Below are 27319 nucleotides of genomic sequence, written 5' to 3' on the forward strand. Positions count from 1 at the left end.
AATTATTTAGGGGGAAGAAAGAAAGAAACAAAGTTGTCGACCGTGCAGTGCACACGGGGAGGGATTTTATTTATCCGGAGCGACTCGTTTAGTCCAGCACCGGGTCTGTAACGGCGCGCCGGTTTCCAGTATTTCCTCCTCTCTGTCTCCAAAACTTCTCCGCTACTAATTTCACCGAGTCCCGGACAGGATTTCGCCTTTGAAAAAAAAAAAAACGGGAATGATAAAAGCAGCCGAGCACAGGCGGACGGAGGAGTCTAGAGACTGCAGTGTGTGTGTATGTGTGTGTGTTTTCTGTAGCTTAAATTAAGTTAAACATGTTATTTTAAGTTTTTTCCCCCGAGCACGTTTCGTCCTGAGATGAATGGCAGAAGTCGGGTGAGTCGACTATCAGAGCTCAAACGGATTTATTTTCTTGTCTACACTGGACCTACATGAAGTAGTGATATAGCCTGCATCCTGCTGAAACTCTTTGTGTTTTTATTTTTTTTAAAAAAGCAATAAATTCAAAAGGATACGCACTGGATAACCGAGATATCAAAGCAACTTTTTTGAAGCACATTTCGGACAGTTAAACTTAACAGAGAAGATGCAGATGTGGAGCCACATGAGGGTCCACAAAGGAGGCCCTCCACGACCATAGGTCACGCAGAAGTGTCCTGGATATATGTTTCTCCAATTTCCTGGCTGGGTTGACTTGAACTGTTAGTAATTGTCTAATAATCCAATGGATTCTTCCTCACCACAGCCTACCTGTGCCTGTGGATTTTCCACATGAGGGCAACCCAGATGACTCAGAGGACTTAAGTCATGTAACCACCCTGAAATGTCTTAAAAGTCTTATTTATCTGTCTTGTATTTATTTTGTGTATATAAGTGGATCTTTTTTTAAAGCTTTGAGCTAGTTTCAAGGCCAGTTTTTAATTTCTTAGTAGAATTTGAAAGCTGCCGTAGAGAAAACTGTAGATTTACTTGAGCATCTTTGTTCTGCTGTATATCTACACACACTGTATTTGAGCACACTAATCTGTAACGTTAAAGGGGGGGATCTGTAAGTCTTCACTTAGACAGGTAAAAGATACACGAGAGGGCTTCATCATGGACAGGCCGATAAGCAAGTTATTAGAAAAGTTAAAGCTAACAGACTCGGGCAGTGTGAAATTCAACAGTTCCAAGAAAAAACATGACACGGCCAACAACTCCAATAACAGCAACGCCAACACTGGCATCTCCGGAGGCAGCGGTGGGGGCAGCAGTCTGGCACCAGCCCCCAGCTCTGCAGCTGCCTCGCCCTCAAGACCCGGCCAGTTCTCGCTTGCCTCTGCAACCACAAGCGATGCATGTGTTCCAGCGAGTGGAAGAGGGGGAGGAGGTGGAGGAGGAGGAGGAGGAGGAGGAGGAGGAGGGGGAGGAGGAGGAGGAGGAATGGGAATGCCCCCTTCTCAGCTTCTTACCTCACCACAGACTTCCTCCACGGTGGGTGCTGCACCATCAGATGGAGAGCAACAACATCACCCTTCCACCTTGGCACCATTGAGGCGCCGCTCCCCCCAGCAGCGTGCGTCCTGTTACCTGGGCGAAGGTGTGGACTCCCACCTGAGGCGCGAGTCCGGCCTGGGCCCCGAGTGTGACGCTCACGGAGCGTATGGCTCCAAGTCGTCCCTGAATCAGCGGCGCTACTCCCTGGAGCTCCAGCAGCTGGTCAGAAGACAGCAGCTCCTCTCCCAGCCGCCGCCTCACTCTGTCCCCCCACCGTACCCCGCCGCCGCCGGCTACGGGTCGGCTCCCCGGGCCGGTGGAGGCGGCATGGCGGAGACTGGCTACCTATCAGAGCCAGAGAGGCACAAGCGTCTCTCTCTTCAGGAGGCTCTGTTCTACAAACGCCTGAGCACGGGCAGTGAACTGTGGGAGAGCACCAGGCCGGCGTCCCTCTCTCATCCACCGCACCGTCCGTCCGATGTGACGGGTGGAGGAGTGGGAGGAGGCTTCTTTTACCCCCCAGGACCAACTCTGAGCCCATGCTCATCTTTCAGCCTCCAGGAGTCGGTGCTGGTCAGCCCCAGGTCCAGCTTCGCCTCCAGCACGGCCAGCGGCGGCGGAGGAGGGAGCCCTATGGGCAGTCGCTGCAGCAGCAACCGGACCAGCGGCATCAGCCTGGGCTACGACTCTCGCTACTCCGCCTCTGGAGGCCTTCCTCCACAGCAGCAGTCCCCCTCCGTACAGACAGGGGGCTCTGCAGCTGGATATGGAGCTCCAGGAAGGGCCGGGGTGACGCCTGTGGAAGCCTGGACTCAGTACCTGGACGGAGGGATGCGTCCAGCTGCCCACGACAGCCGACATTCCTACCCGCCTGCGGTAGGAAGTCCGGCGGCGGCGTGCTACCAGGCTGGCCCAGAGTGGTGGGAGGAGCAGCGGGCAGGTATAAGAGGCAAAGAGGGGGGTGTGATGGGGGAGAGGGCCAGCTACTCAGACTTGCCTGGCACCCGCTACCAGGAAGAGCTGACCCGACTCCTCCTGAGAGATGCAGCGCTGGAAGGGGACGGTCTCCTGGAGGGCCTGATGCTGAAAGAACACTCTCTGGCCCTGACGGCTCTATCCAAACCGGGCTCGACACCACTGGGGCCTTCCACAGCCGGAGGGCCGGTCAAATCTCAGGAGAATCCAGGAGCCGGCGCTGGAAGAGAGGCCTCGGAGAACCGCCAAGAGTTCTTTGGTGAGATCACAAGAATCCTTTTTTTTTTTTTTTTTTTTTAACAATAGTTTAGACAGAACAGACATCCCATGCATTCATAATAGAGCAGCGGGTCACCCCACATCCGCCCTCAGTGTGTTATTATTGTCCTCCTCACTGGCTGGTGTCAGATCACAGGTTTCTCTCTCTCTAAATGAAAGGGTTGTATGGATGGATGCAAGGATGGATGGACAGATTAATAGTTGAAAGAGAGTATGGATGGATGGATGGTGCCTTGGAACCTGCAGAGACATGCAGGGTTGGAGCACGCAAAGTGTAAAGGAGGAGGAGGAGGAGGAGGAGGAGGGAAAAAAAGGAAAGAAACACAGTCGGGCCTCAGAAACCGATCCAGACAAGTAGATGTGTTTTGCTGAAGAGGAGAAAGAAAAGAAAGCGTTTAGGAAAAGATACATGCTGTCCTCAAATGAAAGTATACTTTCACTTTAATATTAAAGTGAAATCATTATCATATGCGTGTGTGTGTGTGTACACTCGCTCGGGCTCACACCTGTATCCAAAACATGGAGCGAGGTCAGCTGATGTTTGAGGCCGACGTTGCCAAATTCGCACGTAAAGGGCTAATGTAGCGTATCTACATGGCCGTTAAACTGCAAAATTCTGCTGTAACACTTAGACACAAATTACACGGTTGCTTATAAACAGCTCCGACCATTACTGTGAGTCACACAAGATTAGGGCTCTGTGTGTGTGTGTGTGTGTGTGTGTTATGGTGGCTGAATCAATGTGTGTGTGTGTGTATATTGTTTCTCTGTGGCAGGGTGTGTTTCCCCCGAGTGACTTCAGGCCACAGTAACGCAGTGTGTGTCGGTGGGTGTGAGTCATGTGTATGTGTGTGTGTGTGTGTGTGTGTGTGTGTGTGAGTGTCCCAGTGAGTGTATGTGTGTTTTTAATGCTGCCTTGGCGTGTGCAGGGGCGGTGTGCTGTAGCCTGTTTTTCTGCTCAGGTATGTGTGCCCGGAGGGGACATACAATACTGTACTCCTCTCAGCCATTAGGAAGAACTCAGGAGCTCTGAGCCGTGAAGACAAGACGCTCCGAGCTCAGCTGACACACACACACACACAAGCTAACACACCTTTTATTCAAATATACTGAGCAAAGTTTACAGAAAACGCTCAGAATCGAGAGGAAAAGGGTAAAAATGAAAAGTATTGTCCTATAAAACCAAGAAACCAGAGAGCTGATCCATAAACGACTAATGAAATATTGATTTTATTGCTGATTTATGTGCTACAAGTTAAAAAAAAATTAGATTTAGGCACAAAACCGAGAGCAAATCCACATGTTATAGTTGGAAGTGGGCCAGAGCTAATTTTTGTGGCTTTTATAATCTTGTTTGTTGACAATTTTCTTAATAAGCTTTATCCTACAGAAGACTTGTTAGTTGTAAACCCTAAAAAAAAAAAAAAAAAAAGTCAGTGGACGGATGCTGTCCCCAGTCACTTAAACCAATCATTTCCCGGCTTATTCAATATGTAGCAGCGTCAGACTTTATATTTAAAGCCATCGAGTTCGAAGCCTCGGCCCTCTGGTTTCTGGCTTTGGCAGAGAGTCTTGCCAGTTCCTAAATATCGGAGGGACTGTCCAAGACCACGGCAGCCGAGTGTAGGAATTCTCGATTTGTGTGGCACTCCCACAGCCACATTAAAAAAGGGGAAAAAACACACAGGCAGACCCTTTAAATAGATCACAGGAACGCTGCAGCTCAGACCACCATGCCACTTTTCCACTTTACATTTTAGTACACGGACTAGTGCTGAACATGCACTTGAGTGTGTTCTGTGGTGGAAAAACACAAAGAAAAGCTAGTTAGTTATAAAGATTGACTGAGTTTAACTTGGTGTGTTGTTTCCCAAAAAGCACCTCAGGAGGGTTTTGGGTTTTTTTAGGCCACTAAGCAGGAAAACGTGTGGTAATCTTGACCTAAAAATGTTGCTTATTTACCTTCCTGTTCCTGAAAAAGCTGAAAAAACTTGCTTTTGTTTGGCCAGAAAGTGACAACTAAGCATTTGTTCTGCTGACCTAAAATGGAAAAAACAATGATCTGCCAGCAGATAATGATTTACAGGAAATTTACTAATTTTTTTTTTGTGTTTGTCTCTCACAGCGCCGTCTTATATAATCTCCAAATAGCTCTGACTGTGGGCTTTAAAGCCAAATTTTTAAAGGAACGTCTTCACTCCAGAAGAAAGAGTCATCTATTCTTTTTTTAAGAACCACTGCCAAAAAAGTCAGATCCGGTGGAGTTTCCCTTTAATAACAGAGCTTTAACAGAGCTTCAGACACTTGAGTGGATGAGCAAACAGGCTGGCATGGGTAACTGGGTTTTAACTGTGTGAAAATCCCCTAGGTGGTGCGAACGAGAGGATTTACAAGTGTTGACACTTTGTGTGGAGTTGGATTTCAGACACATCCTCTTGGAATGCGCCGTAAACGAAGTGGTAAGAGCCGGCGAACGATTACACTCAACTAAATGCGCGTTTGTGTTTTTTTTTTTTCCCTTTCTCCCCCCCCCATTGTGCCGGCAGGAACCTGTGTGAAGTGTGGGAAAGGCGTGTACGGGGCGGATAACGCCTGTCAGGCTCTGAACAGCCTCTATCACACTCGCTGCTTCACCTGCGTCTCCTGTGGTGAGTATCCCCCCCCGCCTCCCTCCTCACTGACCCAACAATGACTTCTTTTTAAAAGTATTTAAGCTTAATGTCTTCCTATCAAAGCCACACCCACGCTAAATGTAACTCAACCATCAAAATGTCCTTCACGATGCTGATTCTGCCGTCTCTCCCTCCGCAGGACGAACCCTGAGAAACAAGGACTTTTACAATGTCAACGGCTCTGTGTACTGTAAAGAGGATTACATGGTAAGAGACGAGGTCAAAGCGTGTTTTGTCATCCGTCTGTTGGGAGTCAGAGGATTGATTTTCGGCTAATGATATTCTCCTTTGTTGTAATTACAGTTTTCAGGATTCCAGGCTGCTGCTGAGAAGTGCAGCGTGTGTGGCCACCTTATTCTCGAACAGGTGAGGGGCGTGTCTGACGCGAGCAAACACCTCTAAACACTCGGACTTATGTCAGATTTAAAGAAAATATATACACGCTTCTTAAATTGCATTACATTTTCCAGAATGCCTTTTTTTTTTTTTTTTCAAAAAGCCCCCCTAGAGAACAGAGAAAAGTTGAGTGACGTCTTCTCGTTGGCCCCCTCATCGGGTTCCCACGGCAGATTTTCAGTGGAATGTTTGCCTTGGGTTTTTGATAAACAAAGAAATAAGGCTCTGTGGTGATTCGCTTAAAACCTTTTACCATATTTGAACCACATAATACCAATAATATAAATAGAAGGTTAACGGTGTGCCTTAAATCCACAGGCCTTATTTGATACAGTTTTTGCAATGTATTGATAACTAAATGCTTTTACAAAAGGTAAACAAAGCAGTAAGAAACCAATCAAACGATAGAAATTTAGATCATGTGACAAGAACAAAATGAGGGGAAAAGGCTGATAAAATACCAAGTTACAATCAAAACAGCACATATTTACAATGCTAACATGCTGGTTTAATGTCCACCATGTCAGATGGGAATGTCATCAGTTTGTCATTGATGTCAGTTGTTTACAAGTCTTGGTTGGTTACCGTGGGAATCATTTTAAAGTGTTTTCTTGATGAGCGATCGCTGTGCCGTCTCAGATCCTGCAGGCTCTGGGGAACTCGTACCATCCCGGCTGTTTCCGCTGCGTGGTGTGCGGCAAGGCTCTGGATGGGGTGCCTTTCACTGTGGACCAACACAGCAGCATCTACTGCGTCGCCGACTACAACAAGTGAGACGTGCCGCTATGTTTTGAAAATGCTTTGTTTTAGAGAGGATGACATGTGGGCGTCTATAATATACCTGAAACACGAACGCTAAACTGTCCAGTCAAGCAACAACACATAGAATTTAATGTTTTAAGAAGTGGACCACCCAAAAGATTCTGCTCTTGTTATGTGTGTTATATCTGTCAAATATGAAAGTATTCTTTTAATAGCGTGTAACAGAAACGTTAGGGGAATTCTGTTTTTGCATGTGTAACATTTGAAGTATTCCTCTTACTCATCCCACTTCTTTCAGAGATATTACTCAACCATAGTAGTACTCCCTTGTTTCTAAATAAACTTGTCTCCCGTGTTATTCTGCAGGACTTTTGCCCCGAAGTGCGCTGCCTGTTTACAACCCATCTTACCTACTGAGGTGAGCACAAGTGTCTGTGTGTGTGTGTGTATCTTTTTGTCCATGCACTTGTTAGACGGAGGCCTTTTTTTGTTATAAATAAAATAAAGCCTTTTCTACCTTTCTTATACATCATACACAAACATTTTTCTGTTTTAAAGACAACTTTACAGCCACAAGAAGCAACACACATTTCTAGAAAGTCAAAACATCCACTGAGTTTTTTTTTTTTTCAAAATGGGTTTACTCAGCGTGCATATCTGGTGATTCACACTTTTATCTAAAACTGAAAGGGCTCTAAAAGGATGAAAACAGGCTATTATTGGCTCACGCTACATGACTGGACTCTGCTTTCTACGCTGACCTCTCTGATGTCTTTTTATTTTCTCGTTTTTTTTTGTGTCTCAGGGCAGTGAAGAGATCCTCAGGGTCGTGTCTATGAACAAGGACTATCACTTTGAGTGCTACCACTGCGAGGTGAGTGATGTTTGTTTTGTTTTTATATCCTTCTGTTTCCAAAAATATCACAGTTCTGAGTGCGGACCCTAAAGTCCGAGAGCTACAAATTGTTCTCAAAGTGCTTTGAAAGCTGACCTCACTTCCCCCTTTTGTGTGCATTCCTGTCCCCTTATCTGCTTCTCCTTTTCCTCAGGAGTGTGGCAAGCAGCTCTCCGATAAGCCCGGCTCGCAGTGCTTCCCCCTGGACTCCCATCTCCTCTGCCACTCCTGTCACATGAGCAGAGCGTGCGCCACACACAACATTCCCCCTCACAACACACACTGATCAGCTCCCCCTCTCTCTCCTCCTCCTCCGCCGCCCCCCCCCCGTGCAGCTGTGGATGTTAAACACGCTCCCATTATCTTGTGCTTTTTTTTTTTTTTTTTTTGCTTTTGTCACTCTTTCTTCAAGACTGCTGATATTAAGACATTTCCACTGATTCACTTTCATTGTCTTCAGTTCCTTTGTCACATGTACTGCCTGCTGTACTTCTTGTACTATTACTGTACTATAGTTATAAGGGAACGGGAAAGAAACTACTGCTTTTTTTTTTTTTACCCTCCTACCCCAATGTGGCTACTGTTTGCTGTAGAAGAACAAGGGATCTCGCTCAACTGTTTTGTACATATTATTGCTAGCAAACATTTTGCACTTAAATTTGACTTTACTGTAAGAGATTTGTAACGTGAATCTGTACAATTTTTGGGGAAAAACATTACTGTAATTTCTGTATGCTGTAATAAATATTTTCATTTGTGTTCTGACGACTTGTAAGGTGTAACTTCTGGCTATCAGGCTACAAGTTTTAAAGCCCAGATTACTCAGCTTTTGCTCTTCTTGTCTTCTTTAAGTCGCCGTAATCCAAATACTTTACCGATAGATTCATCATTAAGGTTTTCAGCTCCGTGGCTCGCAGCCAGGTCACGCTGCTTCTCAAGAGCTGCAAGCCAAAAAAAAAAACATCCAAGCAGACAATCTGATAACCAATTTAAATTTATTCATTTTTTAAATTCTCGGTACATTCAGCACTTGCAGGAGGAAAAAAAAAAAAAAAAGCAACAAAACCAAACAGTTTCCAACTAAGAACATAAAATTAAAAATATTAAAAGTGTAACTATTACTCTATTACAGGATAAACTTTCATTTTACCTCCTCTTAAATATATATTTTATATATGATTGACAGGTCAGAGGAGGCGTTTCCAAATAGGAGACCGGTGCGGGGAAGATCAGCTTCCCGAATCTATTACGTAATAAACCTCCGCTTTGATGAGAATTGCATATCCTTCACTTCTCATCTGGCTAAAGACAAACTCAGGCATGTGCACGTGTCCCGCATCGCCGCAACATGTAACATCACGTCTCTTTCCTATCGCACGCTTTTTTTCTAGGTTAACAGTGTTGAGACTTCGGTACCAGTTGCATCCTTTGTGTGCGAGAGGAGAGGATGAAGGTTTATTAACTCACACAAACAAACACCCTCCAAGGCTGGGAAAAAAAAAAAAAAAGAACATGATTCATAAAATTTAAACAAAAAACACCACACACACAAAAAAAATCACTTTCCTCACTTTGACAGAGATGATCTGTAAATTTAGTAGTATATAAAAAAATTCCTAGTGCTGAAGAGTGGAACACTAAAACTGATCCTAGAAAATATTTGAAGGTCAGGGATCTATTTTGGACTGGTTTTATTACAGGGCTCTGAGGAGGAAGGAACTGTGCACCCGCAGAACTAAAATAAAGAGGCGGGCTCCCAAACCTCAGTGGGACAAAATGCTGAGGCGAGCCAAAAAAACCACCGCCCTCTCTGCTTCTTTTTCTTCAACGGAGGAGAATTAACAGCGATTGCACAGAGACGAGGAGGAACGCTGCTCTCTAGAGGGGGCTGAATGGTACTTCTGGAAGACAGAGAGAGAACAGGAGAGTCGGGGGGAGGAGGAGGAGGAAGAGGAGGAGGAGGGTTGAAGCTAGATGAACCGTCATTAACAAAATAATTAGCATTTTCTGTGTAAATCGACATGGACGCAGTGGTGTTGAGAGGCGGTGGGGGCGGGCGAGGGGGGGGGGAAATGGCAGAAGTGTGTGGAAGACAACGCTGGCATCAAAGTGGACGAATTAAAGCACAGTGGGGCGGGCAGCGAGGAGCAGACACAAGTCCTGACTGTGAGGCGTGAGAAATGCATCGCCGAGTGGAGACTTCCTGTCTGCCGTGTCCTCCGCTACACAGCGTCCCTCTCTCTCTCTCTCTCTCTCTCTCTCTCTCTTTCGCTCTGCAGCTTTCCCTACGGCCGCTCGGCCCCTCAACGGCGTCTGTCTCTGGGGTTGCTACGGCTACGAGACCGCCGTCCGCTGCCAGTGCCTGCCGAGGGTCGTCTGGGCCGGTGGCCGCTGTCCCTCCTCTTGTCTCCCTCTCGGTCTCGGCCGCGGTCCCTCTCTCGGTCTCCGTCGGCTCCCCGCCCGGCTCCTCCTCCTCCTCCTCCTCCTCCGCCGCCGCTCGCTGTCACTCCTCCTTCCTTCTCCCTGGTCTTCAACCTCTCCTTCTTCTCCTCTTCGCGCTTTTTCTCCTCTTCTTGCTGCTCCTTGCGCCTTCGCTCGCGTTCCTTTTGCCGCTCTGTGCGGTCCAAAACCCTCTGAGCAGCCTGGTGGAGGAAAAAAAAGCACGATTTAGTCACGAGAGATACGCCAAGTTTAAACCAACGAGACCAAACTCAATGAGATGGTGAAGCACCAACCTGCTCCTCGGTGAGGGGAAGCCAGTATATACACGGAGCTGCTTTGGTCTTCAGGAACAAGTCGTCTAGCAGTTTCGCTGGAGGTTCGTCTCCCTTCTCTGTTAGTGAGAAAACACATTTTATATTTCATTAAGACGTAGAAAAAACACTTAATGACAAAATAACTCACTGATGAAGACTACAGACATGTTTAAACCTCTAATTTTGTGTAGTTCTAACAGTTTTCCAGGCTATTAAAAAACATCTTATAGATACTTCAGTGATCGATGACCATAAGAGACTAACAAAAGCTTGTAGTGTGCAGTTTTGTATGTGTGTATTATCCCATCAGCGTACTTTATTCTGGCCTTCCTCCTCGTCTTTTCCATTTTTCTCTTTCTGCGTTTATCCCCTCACAGCGAGACATCTTACCCTTCTTATCAGTCTTCCTCTCCTTGCTCTTGGCCCTCTCCCTCCTCCTCCGCTCTCTGTCTCTGGATCGAGAGCGTCGGTCTTCCTCTCCGGGTCTTGCGAATTCCCTGACCTTATCCCGGTCCCATTCCCGCTCCCCGCGGGTGCGTTCGCGGCGCTCCATCTCTCTCTCTCGCTCCGCCCACAGATCGCGCACTCCTACCACGCCTCTGTCTCGCTCCCGGTCTCGCTCCCTGTCTCCGACTCTGTCCCGCTCACGCTCTCTGTCTCTGTCCCGTTCGGGCATGAGTGGGGGTAGCCGGTTCTGGGGAGCACCTGGCTGGGGGACGTGGTCCTCCTCCTTGTCTGGCTTCAGGATACCTTTGTGAAAGTCAAGCTGCAGGAAAAAGAAGAATAGAAATGAGTTGACAAATAGCAGAAATGTTAAAGGTGGTGGTGTGTGATGAACTTTAAAGTGAACTAATTTAAAAAACAACAATAGTCAAATGATTATCATCTGCTAACAGAGACACTATACACAGAAAAATCTAATGCAAAAATAACAGTTGTGAAAGGCCTGTCACTACACAACATGGTGGATGTTGTGACAAAAAAAATCCTCGGATCACTTAGAACTTAGTATGTGGTTGCTCATCTGAAATTGTTTCAAAAATAAACCTGTTAATATTTAATTCCCCCAAGCCTTTTACTTTGAGTAACACCAGCTGCCTACGATTTGAGTGCATGCCTGTATGTATGAGGGTATTTATTCACTTTAAGAGGTGACAACCCACAAATAACCTGGTGTATCTAAAACAAACAGTAGAGCGACAGAAAAGAGGACAACACACACACTTTTGCATCATACTAGGGATGTCAGTTTCAGTTCATTTTGCTTGTGACAGACTGATGCCCGTTAACCGATAACTAACAAGTTAATTTTTAAGCAAAGTTGTGATGTAGCTTTCACTTGTGAGAGCTGTCCAGCAGTCGGTTGTCAGAGCTAGCTTTTAGCTTTAACTTTTAGCTCATCTTTCTTCACCTCAAAGTGTTTTCAAGGTGTTTAGTCACAGTAGCTCTCGATGACTTAACATACTCGAGCTCAAGGTACCAAACTAGTTCTGTCGATCCCCCGCCCTCTACCACAATGACTGGCAGCATATCCATCTGACTGATAGCCTCGGACCAGCATGCATCACATTTTCTCCCCCCGGCTAGCAGCGACGTGATCTTTGACTGCGAATGTGAGCCGTCCTCGGACATGGCAGCCGGGTTCTTGTTCTTAACGTGGTAGAGCATAGTGATAGTACTACTACTTAACTGAAGAGTAGCATCAAAGTAGCATTAGCTGGAATATCCTCTCCACCATCTACTGTAATATAATTCAGGTTTCAGTGAGTGTATTTTGGCATTTTACCTCATCCTGTTCACAGAAGTCCACGCTGAGGACCTTGGGATTGCTCTGAGGCCATTTCACTCCATGGAGGGCCGCTCTGGTGGCCACCGCCTCCTCTGTTGTAGCGTACTATAAAGACAAGAGAAGATGAATGGGGTTATCGGACTGAAAATGGTCCTTTTACTCAAATGTTTGTGATTATAAATTGTATTCAAATCTTTACCGACATTTTGTTAAAGTATGTGAGTAAATAAGGACGGAAACTGTCCTTTAAAAACGGACTGTTGCAGGCACAGATCGAAGCAGTGACAATGACGAAAATGCTTCTATTCATGTCTGAGCTCAAACATGTCTTCCTACAACAATATTATTTTAAGGTTTTGATATAAACTTTCAGGAGCATGTTCCAGCAGAAGAGCAGGAAACAAGCTCTAATGGAAAAGTCCACCTCTCACAATACGCCTACATTCAGACCCTTGGGGCTCAGGCCTGAGCCTATTCTAACATACTTACAACACCAAACAGTGATCATAAAAACAGTTCGAAACATGCAACTGTGGATCAAAAACTTGCTCAATTCTTGGTGGAAATGAGGAGTCACACCTTATACACAATATAAAGGGGTTTGTGCGTTGGTACTCACTGTGACGAAGCAGTGAGACTTGATCTTATCAATCCAGAAGCCATCTTCCACCACACTGCCCGTCTGGTTCAGCAGCTCTTTGAGCTGTCCCAGCGTGAAGGGTCGTACCTGTGGGACGAGACAGAACCGTCAGGGGTCAACAGAAGGGGGGTCAGAGTGGAGCGGATGTTCATGGAAAATTCATCCCTTCCTTCCTGAGTACGTGCAGGACAAAGATGGTTATTTCAAATGTATTTAAGTTTTATGACTCATATCTAAAATCTCCCTGATGAACAAGTTTTTACGACTTCAATCTGAATGACTCTCATAATTTCCACTTATCCAACACTTCATGACACAAGACTTCTAAAAAACTAATGACTAACTTCATAATGGTTTCAGTTGTACTTCAGACTGATGCTACTGTATGTCAAACAGAATCCAACATGTCCTAAAAGGTCACAATATGGAAGATAAACCCTTTTAATTTAGGTAACGACACGGTCCTCACTCTGGTGCCACCCTCAGGCCAAAACTCACATTTCCCCCCCAACTGGAAGAAAGCATCAAAGAACAGCAAAGTTGTTTCTACATTTTAAATCTGTCCGATTCATCAGTTTTGTTTTCTGGTAAACAAAGTGTTAATGAGCGCTACGACCTCACAGCTTTATACTTTTAGTCTTGTATGTTTGGAATCGGTGCTGCTGAAGTGTGGCTGAGTGGCAATGGATATTTGGTTCTCTTTGATCCGTGTCTAATTTTGAGTCTTTCCCCTATGACGCAAGTTAAAAAAGAAAAAAAAAAAAAAATCAGCAAATGCTAGTCATTAAATGTGTAATGTCTCGTCTTGTCACAGTCTGTTTAGTCATGCAGTGTTCCCCCGACTTAAGGTGCTGCTTGTCTACGGCTGTAATACCTGGTTAAGAGTTCCTGACTCTAATTATGGGTATGATGGTGATGTGGTTACCACTGGCATCGACACAATGTGCCTCATTCATGAAAACATTCATATGGTACATTTAGAAACACAGGATTTTTCTCTTGAGCCATTTTTGTCTCACATACTAGTCTGTGGGGAAAGTTTATGGATACAATTTGACCAAAAAACAAGGAATATAAGAAGTATTTTTTATCTTCTCTGCAAACTGTAGCAAGTGAGTTAATTTTGACAAGACAGAACGTCCACAGACACAGAAGAAAAACAATTTTTTCACTGTATTTTATGCTTTGTAATGCGTTTACGATGAGTTAAAAACCCACCAGATTGGTCACATGGATGATATTTGAGACTTTGCCACGAGGTGGCGAGGGCTGCCTGGTTGTGCGGACGGGGTCGTCGATGGTGACGGACACGCCGGACTTCTGCTGACTGATTGAGCGACGTACCAGACTGTCGCTGGGGGTAACTGGGGGAGATAAAAAAAAAAAAAATTGTGGGGGAAAAGGTGAAAATATAGGCGTGTATGTAATTAAGAACAGAGGGAAAGATGAAGCGCCGCCAGAGGCACGACTGGAAGAAAAAGCAGTGAATAGATCTGTAACTGACAAATTAAAATTATTAAATTAAATTAAAACCCGCAAACTTTTCAAGGAGGCAGTTTACCTTTCTTCGCCTCTCCGTCGAGCTTAACAGATGTCTGTGTTTCTGAAGCTTCCTCTGAAAGACTGTTCTTCCTTTTGTCTTTGGAAGTCCTGCGTTGTTTTTCTCTCTCCATTTTCTCCACTTCCTCCTCTTCATTTGTCTGTCCGTTCTCCTGGCTGTCGCCTGGCACCACCTGAGGAGGAACAACAGGTAGAAAAACAACAGTGTGAACTTAGTTCTTCAAATTAGGCATCAATCATAACAGAAACCTCTCTTAGTGCCCGCGTTAAAAACATTCCTTTACTTCCCTTTTTATAACGACAAGCTAGCCGCACTGATACGCTTCTCCTCACCTGTGTGACTGTGCGTCGGATCTTGAGGCCCTTGTCCTGGTCGCCCCGGCTGGGGTCCAGGTTCTCCTCATCCCCAGACAGTTGCAGCTCCTCTGGGTGCAGCTCCACCACTGCCTCCTGGCTTACTTTGATGTCTGGGATCAAAGACTGGAGGACAAGAGGAGAACACAGACACACAAACAGGAAAAGGATGGAGGCAAAGAAAAGAGAAGGACAAAGAGAGGTTAAAAAACAATGATGGGAGGGATGAAAAGGAAAGGCAGACAAACGACTTTTCATCAGTCATTTTGCAATTTATGTCAGAGGTTAGACTAAAATATCAGCCTTAATGAAAACCTCCTGGCAGTCATTAGACACCTGGTCCTGGTCTCTGTGCTGTGTCAGTACCTTCAGTGAGTCGGTAGTGATGCTGATGGATGGTTTCTTAGCAGTGACTGCCGTGCTGGAGCCCCACCGCCTCTTCCTCCCTGCTGCGGTCCCTGTATCGGGCTCTCCTGCTCCTCCTTCTGTGGCGGCTGGAGACGTCTTGCTGCCTGCAGAGGAGCCAAAAAAATATCATTCAGAAGGGTAAAAAATAAAAAAAATACATTCCCAAATTAATGACTTGTTCTCAGCGGCAAGTCGCTGCATGATCATAACCACATGCAAAAATAATTGCTTTAATATTTCAGCCAAATAGTTTCGCCAAAGGTAACAATGACTAATTTAAGTTTACAGAGTTATTAAATGGAATTAAGAGATCAAATAACTTTCAGCGACTACATTACAATATTAGTTTATTTAAAACAATATTTTTCTGAAGTTTGAAGTATGGACAGGGTCCTCGCAGCAGTTTGCACACAAACATGTCAGGAAATATTGTAGCTCGGTGATTTTTTAAAAATGTGCTTGAGCCGAACGAATGTTTTATTTAGAGAATCACTTGTGTTTCCACAATGCTACTCAAGTACTTCAATATGAGAGGATAACACTTCTGTTTTATTTTTTCAAATCAACATTGACCATGTAAAGTGATTTAATTTACGTATCTGCCACAGTCGGCTGTGACTCCTGTCAAAGCTACTGCAGTTTTCCTCTGAGAAGTCACCAGCAGGTAGAGATAAACCAGCACCATGAAGCAGGTCACTTGTGACAATAAAACATATATTGTAGCTTTTCCTCACAAGATTTTATTGCGCAGAATTTACTCTTACTTACTCTCGCCACTCACATAAATATGTACCGCTGACAAAAGAGAGCAAAATTCTCCAAAAAACAAAGTTTAGACGTGATCACTACGGTTTGCAAGATCCTAAACAATTTGTCTTCCAGATATTAAATGTGAGAAAACCAAATATTCTAAAACAATTTGAAAAACAAACCATTTCATCCTAAATTAAAAGAGTTATATATTTAGTATTAGGCTCTGCTTGTGGAGGTCATATAAAATTAACTGCACTGTAACCTGAACTCAGTCATATGGCTCTCACGTTCCCGCGCTTGCATAAAATCACTACTGTGAATTTTTATCGATTCTTTTACAATTTTCAGCCTGTTTTGAGTCAAAAACATTAATTTACAGCTACATGAATATAATCTGCACATGGGTTTTAAATGCTAAAGTTGAGCATTTTCCTTTTTTAAGTCTTCCAGTAGGATGAAAGATCCAGGAGTCGAGAAAACATGGAACTGGTATACTTACTGGTCAACGATATCTTGCGAGCAGCGAAAGCCTTAGGAGTGGTGCTCTGGAAGAAGAGAGAGACAGACAGAGAACATACAGAACCCCAGGGGTGCGGGGGCGACATGAGAACCAAGAGTCCAGACCCAAACAGGCAACAACAGAGAGGAGGTGAAACAGGAACAGTGGAGGGAGGGGTGGGGGGGCGAGGGGGGGGTAAAGTAACAGAGGCCTGGAGGCTCCAATTGTACCACATTAAGGAGAGAGTTCTTGGTCGATACAGAGAGACTCCAGACACATTTCCGCCTTCCACCTCTGCTCAAAAGACACTGAGATAAATCATTAAGCTACTCTTTTGTGTGTATGTGTGTGTGCATGTGAGACTCTGAGGACAAAGCAGTACAGGATGTGCATTAGGACAAGAGTAGGTCTGTGTGAAACTCTAACTGGGTCATATCTTAATGTGGTATGTTATTAGAAGCTGGTATCCATCAGAGAGTCTGAGCAGGAAAAGGAGACTTGCAGAGTGTGCGAGTGGATGGTGTCAACTTTACAACACTGAGACATGCAAATGTTGTTATACTAGCGCATTTATCCTTGGTAGTTCTGGCGTTTTGCACATTTCGGTGATGATTTAGCGTAAATAAAACGGAGTGTAGTTGAGTCAAGTGTTGGATTTTGTATGTGCCTGATGAGTTCTGTGGAGCAGAGGTGGAAAACCGAGTGCTGAAAACCCAAAGATCAGTCAGAACGAGTATTGGTACTGCAGTTGAAATTTGTCTTTGAGATTTGCGATATTAAAGCACAGTGTTAAATGTATGATGAGCACCGCCATCTTGACTTCATGTCAAATTGAAACTGCAGCACAGTGCAAAACTTTGCAGTAAATTACAAAGAGGAAGTAGTTAATTCCTCGTATTTATGACCCAAACAAGATTTGGGGATTTTTAAAATTTTTTTTTTTTTTTACAACTATTCCTTTAAAAATGTATACATTTTAAAGAGAGGAATAATGACAAGTCATTTCCTGGTACCATTTGACACCTGATTCCTTACTGGCTCGACTATGGCCCAACCGCACGACAGTGTGTACTGTATCTAGGCAACAAGGATCCAATCAGAGAAGGCAGAGGAGTGAGGGCAGGGCTCGTTTTGAGTGTGCAGATTAGCCAGCAGACAGGAACTGATCACTGGATTGGACTTTTTTCTTGAAGGGGGGGTTGGGGTTGGACTTTTCTTGATCGACACAGAGTCTCATTTCAGTCTTTTTGGGGAGCAAAGACTTTCAAATTGCCTTGTGATGGATTGTGACAGGGGTCGGGGGTGAAGTAAACTTTGTTAAAGTCCTTGATCTGTGACGTATAACTGATGAGTAAAAAAATCCATTTTTGTGATGTTAGGATCGACTGTCTTTGATAAAATTGTCCATGTTCTCCAATATACTGTCCTGAAAGCCTTTGTGACGCTTGAAATGTCACAATGATGACAACAGCTTGTCCTGGGAGGTCTTTGTTCGTTGTCTGAGATATTTGTGGTCCCGTATTTAGCAGTTCATGAGGCTTCCATAGCCGAACATTTGCCAAACAAATTCTTCAGACTCTTTTGCAGATTCAGGGCAAAGGGAAAAACAGCAGTCTGTCGTCTTTCAATGGCAATGAAGGTGGAAAAAAGTAATCCAAAGGCATTTGTTTTTTTGTTTAAATTACAATCCAGGGAAATCGTTCAGATGAGATGACTGATGGGCATCATCTTGAGTATATTCTCTGGCAGGAATGCCTCCGCACTCACATACGAGATGAAAGGGCCAAGTTGTGGGTGTAGCAAAGAGCTGGTTGTAGAAATAAACAAACAGCGGCAACAACTGCAGTTGTCAATCTGCCAGGTCCAGAGCAGACGCAGAATATCATGACCTCCTGGTGAAACATCCACCGAGTCACACTCGAGTTCAGTGACAGTGTGACCGCGAGGGAAAGGGAGGCGATGATTTGCTGAGTAAATCCAGCTCTCTTGGCCCAAGCATGAATGCTGGAAGTCACCGTGCACCCACAGAAACTCACGATGCGTAAATGTGTGTCGGATTAAATGTCCATGGCGGTATGTCCTTTAAAAGTCTCTGTTACAGTGGAACTGGTGCAGAGTTCAGGGGAACAGTTTCTCTTGTGAATAACAGCTTTGACAGAATAGTGTAAGATTTTACTTGCACAGCTGATTAATGGAAGTCCTTTTCAAAAAGGTGAGCAGCTTGTCCATGAGGCAATGACCTATAATAGCGTTCCAGATGTTTGAAAGTCTGAGTGAAAGTCCACATCATAATCTCACACATGTCCACAAAGCTTTGTATTTTAAAAAAGCCCCAGTTGCTCCGTTGGAGTGTGTTTCAAAGCTTAAAAACCCAACAGTGATCTTGCTCGAGCCCTGATCACTATATGGGTTACTGCAGTTGTCCTCAGTTCAAGGTCATTACTCCGCCCTACAAGCAGAGGGCAGTGTGGGATTGGAGGTAAACATGAATCTCAAGAGCTGCTGAGGAGTTTTTGTCTTTTCTTTGAGTGAAGAAGTTGCGTCTGGCTGTTGGAGGTTGGAGGACGACACTTGAAGACTGTGCTCATCCTCAAAATGGCAGATGGGAAAGGCGCCGAGAGGGGAGGCGATAGAGAGAGTCGCACGCCCTCCCCTTCTCTTACCCCCATCATTCATCATCATCACCACCACACACAGTACAGTACACTACAGTCCAGTCCGGTTCAGATCAGCGAGCAGGCTTCCAACCCCTGAGGCTGGGTTACCATGACAACTGTGTGCTGCTGCAGTTACCATGGCTGCCGCTGCTGTCGGTGGTGGTGGTGGTGGTGGTGGTAGGATGCGAGCTCCAGTTCCTGCTGGCTCAGCGTGTCACTGGAGGGCTACAAGGGGGAGGCCTTGCAGGCTCGGGCTTTACTCAGTGCCATGGGGTTGCAGACTCTGGGCCTAATTCAGGTACCAGCGACGCACTTGGGCATAGCGGGACAGGAGTTGTAGGAGGAGTAGGAGGAGGAGTGGAGGAGGTGTTGGTGTTGGTGGTGGTGGTAGTAGTAGTACGCAGCAGGTACCATTAGGGGCAATGGAAGAGGCATGGGCACCTTCATAACAAAGCAATCAATGGGGTTTTAAACAGCAGTCACACCATAAATATATATAGTGAGAGAGAAGCGTTTCATGATGGGATACAAAGGCAAAAGATGGAAATTGAGGGGACAAAGAGGGGAAGAGAGACAGCGAGAGAGAGAGAGAGAGTGAATGAAAGAGAGAGAGAGAGACAGAGAGAGACGCAGTGTAAAAAGGAGCAAGCCAGAGAGCAGAGAGAATGAAAACAGGGTGAAAGAAACAGCAGAAACAAGCCCTGATGCATCTCTACACACACTGTCAGGGTCCATTACTCATGCAAACCCAGAGAGGAAACAAAACCCACAAAACACACTCACGCATACATACACTGTAAAGAAAGACACATGCTGGCAATAACTTCAGTAGCACAGAAGCTCACCAGTAAATCTAATTACGCTTCTCTAGATAAGAAAGTCCAGAGCTCAAAGCCCTATAATGTAGTTTAATGTGTGCATGTGAGAATCTTCTGATGCTGCTCTTCAGCTTGTTTCAACAGCAGTAAATTGCGATGCTGCGTTTGAACAAACGGCAGCTTCATAAAGAACTCTAGCAGGAATTCTCTGATGAATTATGTATTAAATATGAATAAGCATGTAATAAAAATTTGATTAAATAAAAAGAAACTGCTCGTTATATCATTAAACGCAGTTCAGGATATGATGAGTCTCGTCACCCTGACACACCAAGCTGAATTCAAAAGAACCAACCGATGTCTTCGACTAATAACTTTCAGCTGGACTCGATGCAAAGACTACATCTTAATGTTGACATGCGTGTGTCATATGTGCCTGTGTGATGGATAACAAGGTAAGTAGTCGTAATCCAACAAAGATGGTAGAGAAACAACAAAATCTAGACGATTATTTTCATGCCACAGTAAATTACAGCAAGCACCTGGTCTGGTACCTGCAGGTAAGCTGCAAAAAGTATGCGATACAGATTAACAGAGAACAGATTAAAGATAATATTTGTATTAATTCACAGGTACGGGCATAAATGAATAAAATACAGGCAGGCAGCAGGTGAAATTAGTCTTTTTAAAACATCTAAACCAGCTGAATCTTATCAAGCCTGATTAGTCGCCATGAACTGTTTCATTTGCATGCCCGCGACAACCTTTCACCCCTCAACTCGCATCCGGTCATGTAATAGAAGTCACTGATGAAACAGCGATGTTGGCTAGCAGCTAGCGGATCAAAACAGAAGACCTAAAGACATAAGTAGTCAGTGATGAGATCAAAATCAAAAGGCCAAGTCAGACAAATATGCTTTTAACAATGGCCCTATGGCACTTGATGGTTAGCGGTCGTCTTGGTGTGTCAGGGCGCTGACATTTTTTACTTTCTCCCTCCCTCCCCAACACACAGACGAGAACAGAAATATAAGAAGCACGAATGTCTAACTTAACACGCTATCAACCACCCCCCTCTTACACTCTAGCAGCATCAGCGCTTAACATCCCTCTGAAGGGCCCAGACAGATAAAGGGTGTGTGAGAGATCATCTAAGTAAACAAGTTAATTTTGAGTTATTAGTTGCATTAAACACAGATGGAAGGGATTAGTTCATTCCCATTTACCCCAGGACCCAACTCCAACTCAACCCCTGTTTTGTTCATCTATGAACATTTGTAAAAAACATCCAATTGAGTGATGTGTTGAGCATTTAAGAGGATATAATAATCAAAATCATGTCTCCGCAGGTTCCAAAGGCTCCAGTGACTCATTAAAACGTTGGGGTTGTGTTGGTTTTGAGTGACTCTCTCAACTTATGCTGCCGACTAAACATGCTTATATGTGAATGAGGATGCAGGTTAGTGGGAGACAGAGCAAAGACCAAGGCAGCCCCCACCCTCTCAGTGACCTTACCTCCTCCAGGCGACCATCGTTGTTGTCTGGCTCAGCCCCGGAAGCCGGCTGCTGGGCCATGGAGCTCTCCTGGTCTGGTTCCACCTCGGTCACGGCGGCTGCGCTGGGCTCTGACACCTCCCTGCAGGAGACGGGTGGGGTGAGGGCGGAAGGATGAGTGGGAGAAGAAAAATTCATCCGATAGCAGACTCGGTAGCAGGCTGTTCTTAAGCTAAAACACGATTATATGATTTTTTTTTTTTTAGGATTGTATTTAAATTTAATTTAAACACATGAAAGCTCCTTGTTTTAGAAGGTCCTGATAATGACCATCATCATACTCAATTACTATGATGTTAAAGGCCTGGCAGCACCTTACGTGTATGCTGCCAAAAGCAGATACCCGACTACATCTGAGTGGACTGCTGTGATGACAAGCAGGTGAACAGAAAAACCTCCCAGTATCATGACTTTCCTTTCTGATTTTCTTTTGTTTTTAACATTTTGCTCAGGTTAAAATGTATATCTGACAATATCAGTTAATTGTTAATCGTCCTTTTTTAAAGTTATTTGGTATTTTAGAACATTTAAGTCAAGAAAATAAAGTTTTTACTTTCATTCGTGGCTGCTGGATCGATGACAATATAGTGAGAATAAGTCGAACTCCAAACTACTGATCAGAAAAATAATCTTTTTATAATTTATTTAAGTAATTTTTCAAGCAAAAGTGCCAAACACAACCTAGTTCCAGTTTCTAAATTGTGAGGATTTGCTGCTTTTCTCTGTCTTATGATAATAAATTGAATATCTTTAGGCTTTGGAGTATTGGTCAAACAATTTGACGTGTAGCTTAAGCATATGTAATGTGCATTATCGACCATTATTTGACATGTTGTGGACCAAGCGATTAATCAAAAACATAAATCAATTAGTCTGTGATGAAGCTAATCCTTAGCTGCAGCCTTAATTGAAGACAATCCAGACGCCGCCTCCATGCTCGGCTCTAGACGGGCCAGTGTGAAGGTTGGTCTGAGAGGAGCAGACAAAACGATGTGTAGGACAAGACAGAGGAAAACACTGCAGGAGTCAGAGGAAGGGTGCTGGAGGCCACTGATCTGGGTCACTCCTGCTATAAATAACTCACCAGCTAACTGACACCCAGGGTCACAAACACTCCTCAAACGAACTCACAGACCAAGAAACACACTCAGAGCTGACTCAGTGTGTGTGTGTGTGTGTGTGTGTGGTCTTCGTCTGATGCCTGCTGGGTCATTATTGAAGAAGAGAAGAAAAAAACAACCCCAAATCTAATTCAACCAATGATGGTCATTGCTTTGTAGTTACTATGAGTCAGACCTCACACAGCCAAATGTTTCTTCAGATGAGCTTTTAGTTGATTTTTATCTTTGTTATCTTAGACAAAATAAAACCAAGCAAAAGCCATCATTATATTTTTAGCTACATCCCAACTTCCTCTACCTGCACTATCAAAACCCTCCTCCGCTGCCTCCAGTGTGATGACACAGACACCGAGGCAGCACCCTGTAGGTGGTTGAATCACATCCTCTAGCATCCCTCTCTCTCTCTCTCTCTCTCCATCACGTTGCACCTTCGCCTCTACCGTTTGATCCATTACGTGCTTTATTAGATTGCGCTCCGTAATTAGCATTTGAAAGGAAACGGACATGAATAATACATTTAAAAATACTTTCATGTCCACAAAGCATCAAAAGAAACTATACTCATCTCTACGGCATGTTTTATATCTCTGGTTCAGTGGTAACTGTTTCATCAGTTGTTGCATAAAATTTCATGTTTGTAGCGGCAATATTCACCAAGCTACATATGTAGTAGTCCATATGACACTCTCTGGGTTATTGTTAATTACTGACCGACCAGACAGAGCACCGACTCCAAGATTAATGTGGTAGGCGGCCAATTTGACCCTCAGAAGTATCTTTCTGGCTAAAACACTGATTTCACTACAAAATATCAAAGTCACTTCAAACATGACGCACACATTTATTATGAACCTAGTTAATCAAAGCCAAACGCTCCCCTTTCTTTCAAGCAAAGTAACTGTAAAAAAATATCTCCTCATCTTGCTGATAATTACTCACGTGGTCCCACTCGCCAGCTCAGACAGCCAAACCTCAGCTTTTATCTTTCTCCATGACATGTAACTCGGCCAGTGGAAAAGCTCTGCAGCGTCTTAAAGAAAGAGGGTCTGTAACGTTAGTCTCTGTACTACTGAAATCTACCCAGAGGGTTAGGAGAGCCAGTTCAACCTCTTTCTCTGGAGATTAGTCACTGGCAGGAGTGTAGGCAGGAGGACAGTATTTACCCCTCCTCCACACCACTCTGATTCTCCTCATTTGGCCTAGGTGTGGATGTCAATATCTATTGTGTGTGTGTGTGTGCGGGGCTGGCTCGTAGGCAAGGCCGTAGGAGCACCAGCGCAGGCTATAAAGCGAGACAGATGTCAACTAGAAATATAACCCCTTAGGATCAGGAGAGGAGGAAAGGCCAGGCCAAGGTGATGTAATAATCACTGAGAGAGAAAGAGAGAGTGAATAACTGTGTGTCCGTGCCTGTATATTGAAGCTAACTTACTCTACATTTCAAAACTTTGTATTGATACGATTAGGCTGGAATGAGGCTGAAGTACAGCTTGAGCCTGAGGAAGATTATCAAAATCTGTAAAATGCAGAATGCAGAAAATCTGACAAAAGTGACCAGAAGTTTAATATGACCCCAGGCACCAATTTGCATTCGCATCAACAGAAATACACAAATCATGTCTTAATCAACAAACTGGCCACATAAAAACAGACCGAAAGCGCCGTCGCTGATCAAATCAGACATGTAGCCAGCTCTCAAGGGACGAGAGTGTGAGTGCTGGTGCCAGCTGGGAGAATTATATCACACCATAAGGGCCCACTCACACTGACTGTACAGCTAACAGATGTCTGCTTTAATGATCTCCCTTGACAACAGTGAGATCATTAACAGCTACAGCCACACAAACCCAAAAATACAAATACAGTGTTCAGTGGGCCGGCCAACGGGATGCACGCACAGTATGGTCAGATTTCAAGACAACAAATTGATTGATGTCCTGATTTTGAATTAAGGAGGTGGTAAAATTCTATTATAAATTAAAATAGGGATTAATAATCCCATGACATAATATGTTAAGGTCAAAAGGAAAGACAGAGGAGGGGGGAGAAATCACTGCCTGAATGATTTACGCCAGTATACCATTAAACCTGAGCTTATTATTTATTCATCAGTGTATTCCTCCAATGTAAAGCTATTTTGAGCACTTATCAAAGCAGGGAGACCCCCTTCCCCCTCAACCCCCCCCTCCCCAAAAAAATCTTCACCCAACAAAAGACTCTCACCGCGGTCCCCACCCCAGGTCCTCCTCACATGTAACATATCCAGGCCAATATATGAACCGGTGACATGCTATTTAACGGGTTGAGGGAGCGTGATGTACAGCCGGCCTCACGGTGCGTAAAGATAGCCTCACACCGGCTGATGTATCCCCGTTGCTTTCTGGATCAGGGGTGTGAAAGTACATGCACCAACCCTGAAGCCTAGTGTCGCCCTCTGGCTCACTCTTACCCGTTTTTGTTGCCTTCGGACAGCATTGTGACCGGCCTTGAGACGGAGGAGACCCCCGCGGATGGAGAGTAACCGTCTATCGCTGGAGGTTATTCCGGTCAGGCGAGGGTGGAAATCCGGGACGCGACTTTTAAAAAAAAAAAAAATCCGGCCGCGGTTGATCTTGCTGCTGGTTAGCTGATCACTGCGTCGCTATCAGGGATGCAATGCATGCATGGCGGCCATGTTGGCTAGCGAGACCAGTGTCAAGTCAGCCAGAGTGAGGGAAACTACCTTCCGGTTAGGGATTTCCAACATTAAAGCTCTATTGAACGACAATAATGGTGACAAAGCTAAAGAGCGGACAGCTACCAGCGATGAGGAGAAATTACATAAAATAAGGCAAGGGGGGCAAGGCGGATAAGGACCCTTTTTCCTCAAGAGAAAAGCCCAGCAGCAGCCACGCTGGTTGTGGGGCTGCCGCATCAAACGCCTGACAAGAAATACAACCTGCTATTATTAGGAGCGCTGACTGAGAAAGTACTTGGATGTGTTTACAACCGATTCAAAGCTCAAGAGCAAATGGAGGTATGATGTCAGTTCCGTGACCAGTATTACTCAATGTAGCAGACATGTCTTATGTCTTTGCATGATGTCAAATGATCCTCCAGATATACATCTGATTACTGTGATCAATCAGTTTTGTCCAAGCTATAGCGTGCAGCCATGTGAGTATATGCATTTTAACAGGTTCAATGAAAAGGTCACAACTGAAGCAACAAACTACAGTGTAGCAGGAATTCATATTAGAATAATCCAAGTTAATACAGCTGATAGATATAAATAAACATCAGCTGTTCAGACATGTTGTAATATTATATACTGTATACATTTGATAGTAGTCTAGTGGTCATCATAGGCCAAACAAGCTCTATGAAAAGATGGATGTTTCTTTGAAGTTTCAGCCTGGTTTTGGTGGGTTTTGTCAACCACAACTGCATTTAAAATATGCACATTTTACACAGTAGTGCGGTGCCCGTTCAAGACGTGTCTGTTCAGAACAAGCTGAATGTTTGACCTCCAGTATTGCTGCTTGCAGCTTTCTGGAGAGCCACTCATCCCAACAGCTTCACACACGACACTGCACTTCCTTGGGTCCTCAGCAATACACCCGCCAAGTGTGAAGTCAATCAGATGGGACAGAAATACATACATACATAGACTCCTTTAATTTTAGTTAGATTTTACTGAGATTAGTTTCATTGAGGGCTAATTTTCCTTAAATAAGAATGTGTGATTCTTATTTCTGTCACGTGTTTTCTGTATCAGCCACTGTGTGTCATTTCGGGCAGGCTTGTGTTATCTCAGTAGTTTCCAGCCTCCCTCTCTCCGGCTCTGCTCTCCTCCGGTATTGCGGCTCCTTGGGTCCTCAGCAATATACCCGGCAAGTGTGAAGTCAATTGGAAGAAAGGTTGTCAAGAAAATTGAAAGACAGACCGACGACGACTCCTTTGGCTGCTGTATGTTGGCGGCTATGCATCTGCATGGCCACCATATTAGTGAGGTCAAGATCCGTTAGCATACAAACGCAGCACTGGTATTTACACTGGTATTTTCAGCTGCCATATTGGAGAGGTTAAGATCCGCTAAATGCGTTCTTTTAATGACATCTTTAACATTTCTCATCCAAACAACTTCACACTTGACACCGCACTCCTTGAGTCCTCAACAATAAACCCGCCAAGTGTGAAGTAGATCGCATGAACAGTTCTGGAGATATGCGAAGGACATACATACATACATACTGTACATACAGACAGACTCTTTATAGTTAGATGTGAAAAGCTCCACATGTACATTTTGAAGTACAAGAGATTACTTAATATAATAAACCAAGTGTGGAGGGTTAAGACCATAGCTTTAAGAAAATATAATAATCATCCATGATGTCAACAAAATCATATAAATGTGTCACATCACAAAGTAATGAACTGAGACAGAAAGCAAGGAGGTGGTGCATTCAGGTGCATATTAATAAAGGGTTTTTTTTGCTGCCATGAAGCCACAAATAATTTGAAGATTTAATTCGACTGGACACAGAGGTTATTTGTACTTAAAGCGATTGTTACTGACCTTTTTGTGAGGTGTTCTTTCTCCGCCCCTTTACTCAGCTTAGTCTTTTTCTCGTCATCTGCCTCTCGTCCTTGGTCAGCGTTCTGCGAGATGATTGAAAGTAAACACATTGAAAGGCAAACAGCAATATGCCCAAATAGATTTAGTTTAAAATCCATGTCAGTATAAACCATGGGAGGCAAGTTTTCTTTTAAATGCACACCAGAAATCTTAGAAAAGGAATCCGACCAAACTGACATACATTGCATACTGTCAAAACAGATGATAATATTATTACTCATACTCACACACACTAGTGCATCAACATTAGCATGAAAAAAAAAAACAGCACCAGGAACAAAGCACACTCAAGCTCTCCCAGACGTGTGAGTTGAGTATGATAATGCACAAC

General features: G+C 44.4%; 2 protein-coding genes across 3 annotated transcripts in view; one reads left to right on the forward strand and one right to left on the reverse strand.

Moving 5' to 3' along the window:
• Window positions 1–8223, forward strand: ajuba (ajuba LIM protein). Of its 2 annotated transcripts, XM_067580355.1 has the most exons (9): window positions 1–378; window positions 499–2713; window positions 5280–5381; window positions 5545–5612; window positions 5709–5771; window positions 6441–6571; window positions 6930–6981; window positions 7369–7437; window positions 7613–8223. In XM_067580355.1, the coding sequence occupies exons 2-9, from the start codon at window positions 1099–1101 to the stop codon at window positions 7742–7744; spliced, it is 2232 nt and encodes a 743-aa protein (XP_067436456.1). In that variant the 5' UTR covers window positions 1–378; window positions 499–1098; the 3' UTR covers window positions 7745–8223. The 2 variants fall into 2 exon arrangements, with proteins under 2 accessions (XP_067436456.1, XP_067436455.1); XM_067580354.1 differs by having other exon boundaries at window positions 1–2713.
• The window catches only part of acin1b (apoptotic chromatin condensation inducer 1b), a 23793-nt gene continuing 4447 nt past the window's right edge, over window positions 7974–27319 (reverse strand). Inside the window, exons 6-17 of the mRNA XM_067580349.1 lie at window positions 26929–27011; window positions 21208–21328; window positions 16218–16263; window positions 14924–15069; window positions 14537–14683; window positions 14205–14376; window positions 13862–14007; window positions 12623–12730; window positions 12001–12108; window positions 10605–10980; window positions 10194–10291; window positions 7974–10100 (exon numbers count right to left, since the gene is read on the reverse strand). Coding sequence (XP_067436450.1) covers window positions 9762–10100; window positions 10194–10291; window positions 10605–10980; window positions 12001–12108; window positions 12623–12730; window positions 13862–14007; window positions 14205–14376; window positions 14537–14683; window positions 14924–15069; window positions 16218–16263; window positions 21208–21328; window positions 26929–27011 — 1890 coding nt within the window. The 3' untranslated portion in view covers window positions 7974–9761. The remainder of the gene's footprint in view (window positions 10101–10193; window positions 10292–10604; window positions 10981–12000; window positions 12109–12622; window positions 12731–13861; window positions 14008–14204; window positions 14377–14536; window positions 14684–14923; window positions 15070–16217; window positions 16264–21207; window positions 21329–26928; window positions 27012–27319) is intronic.

Source organism: Thunnus thynnus, chromosome 22, assembly GCF_963924715.1.
Source record: "Thunnus thynnus chromosome 22, fThuThy2.1, whole genome shotgun sequence".
Taxonomy (NCBI): domain Eukaryota; kingdom Metazoa; phylum Chordata; class Actinopteri; order Scombriformes; family Scombridae; genus Thunnus; species Thunnus thynnus.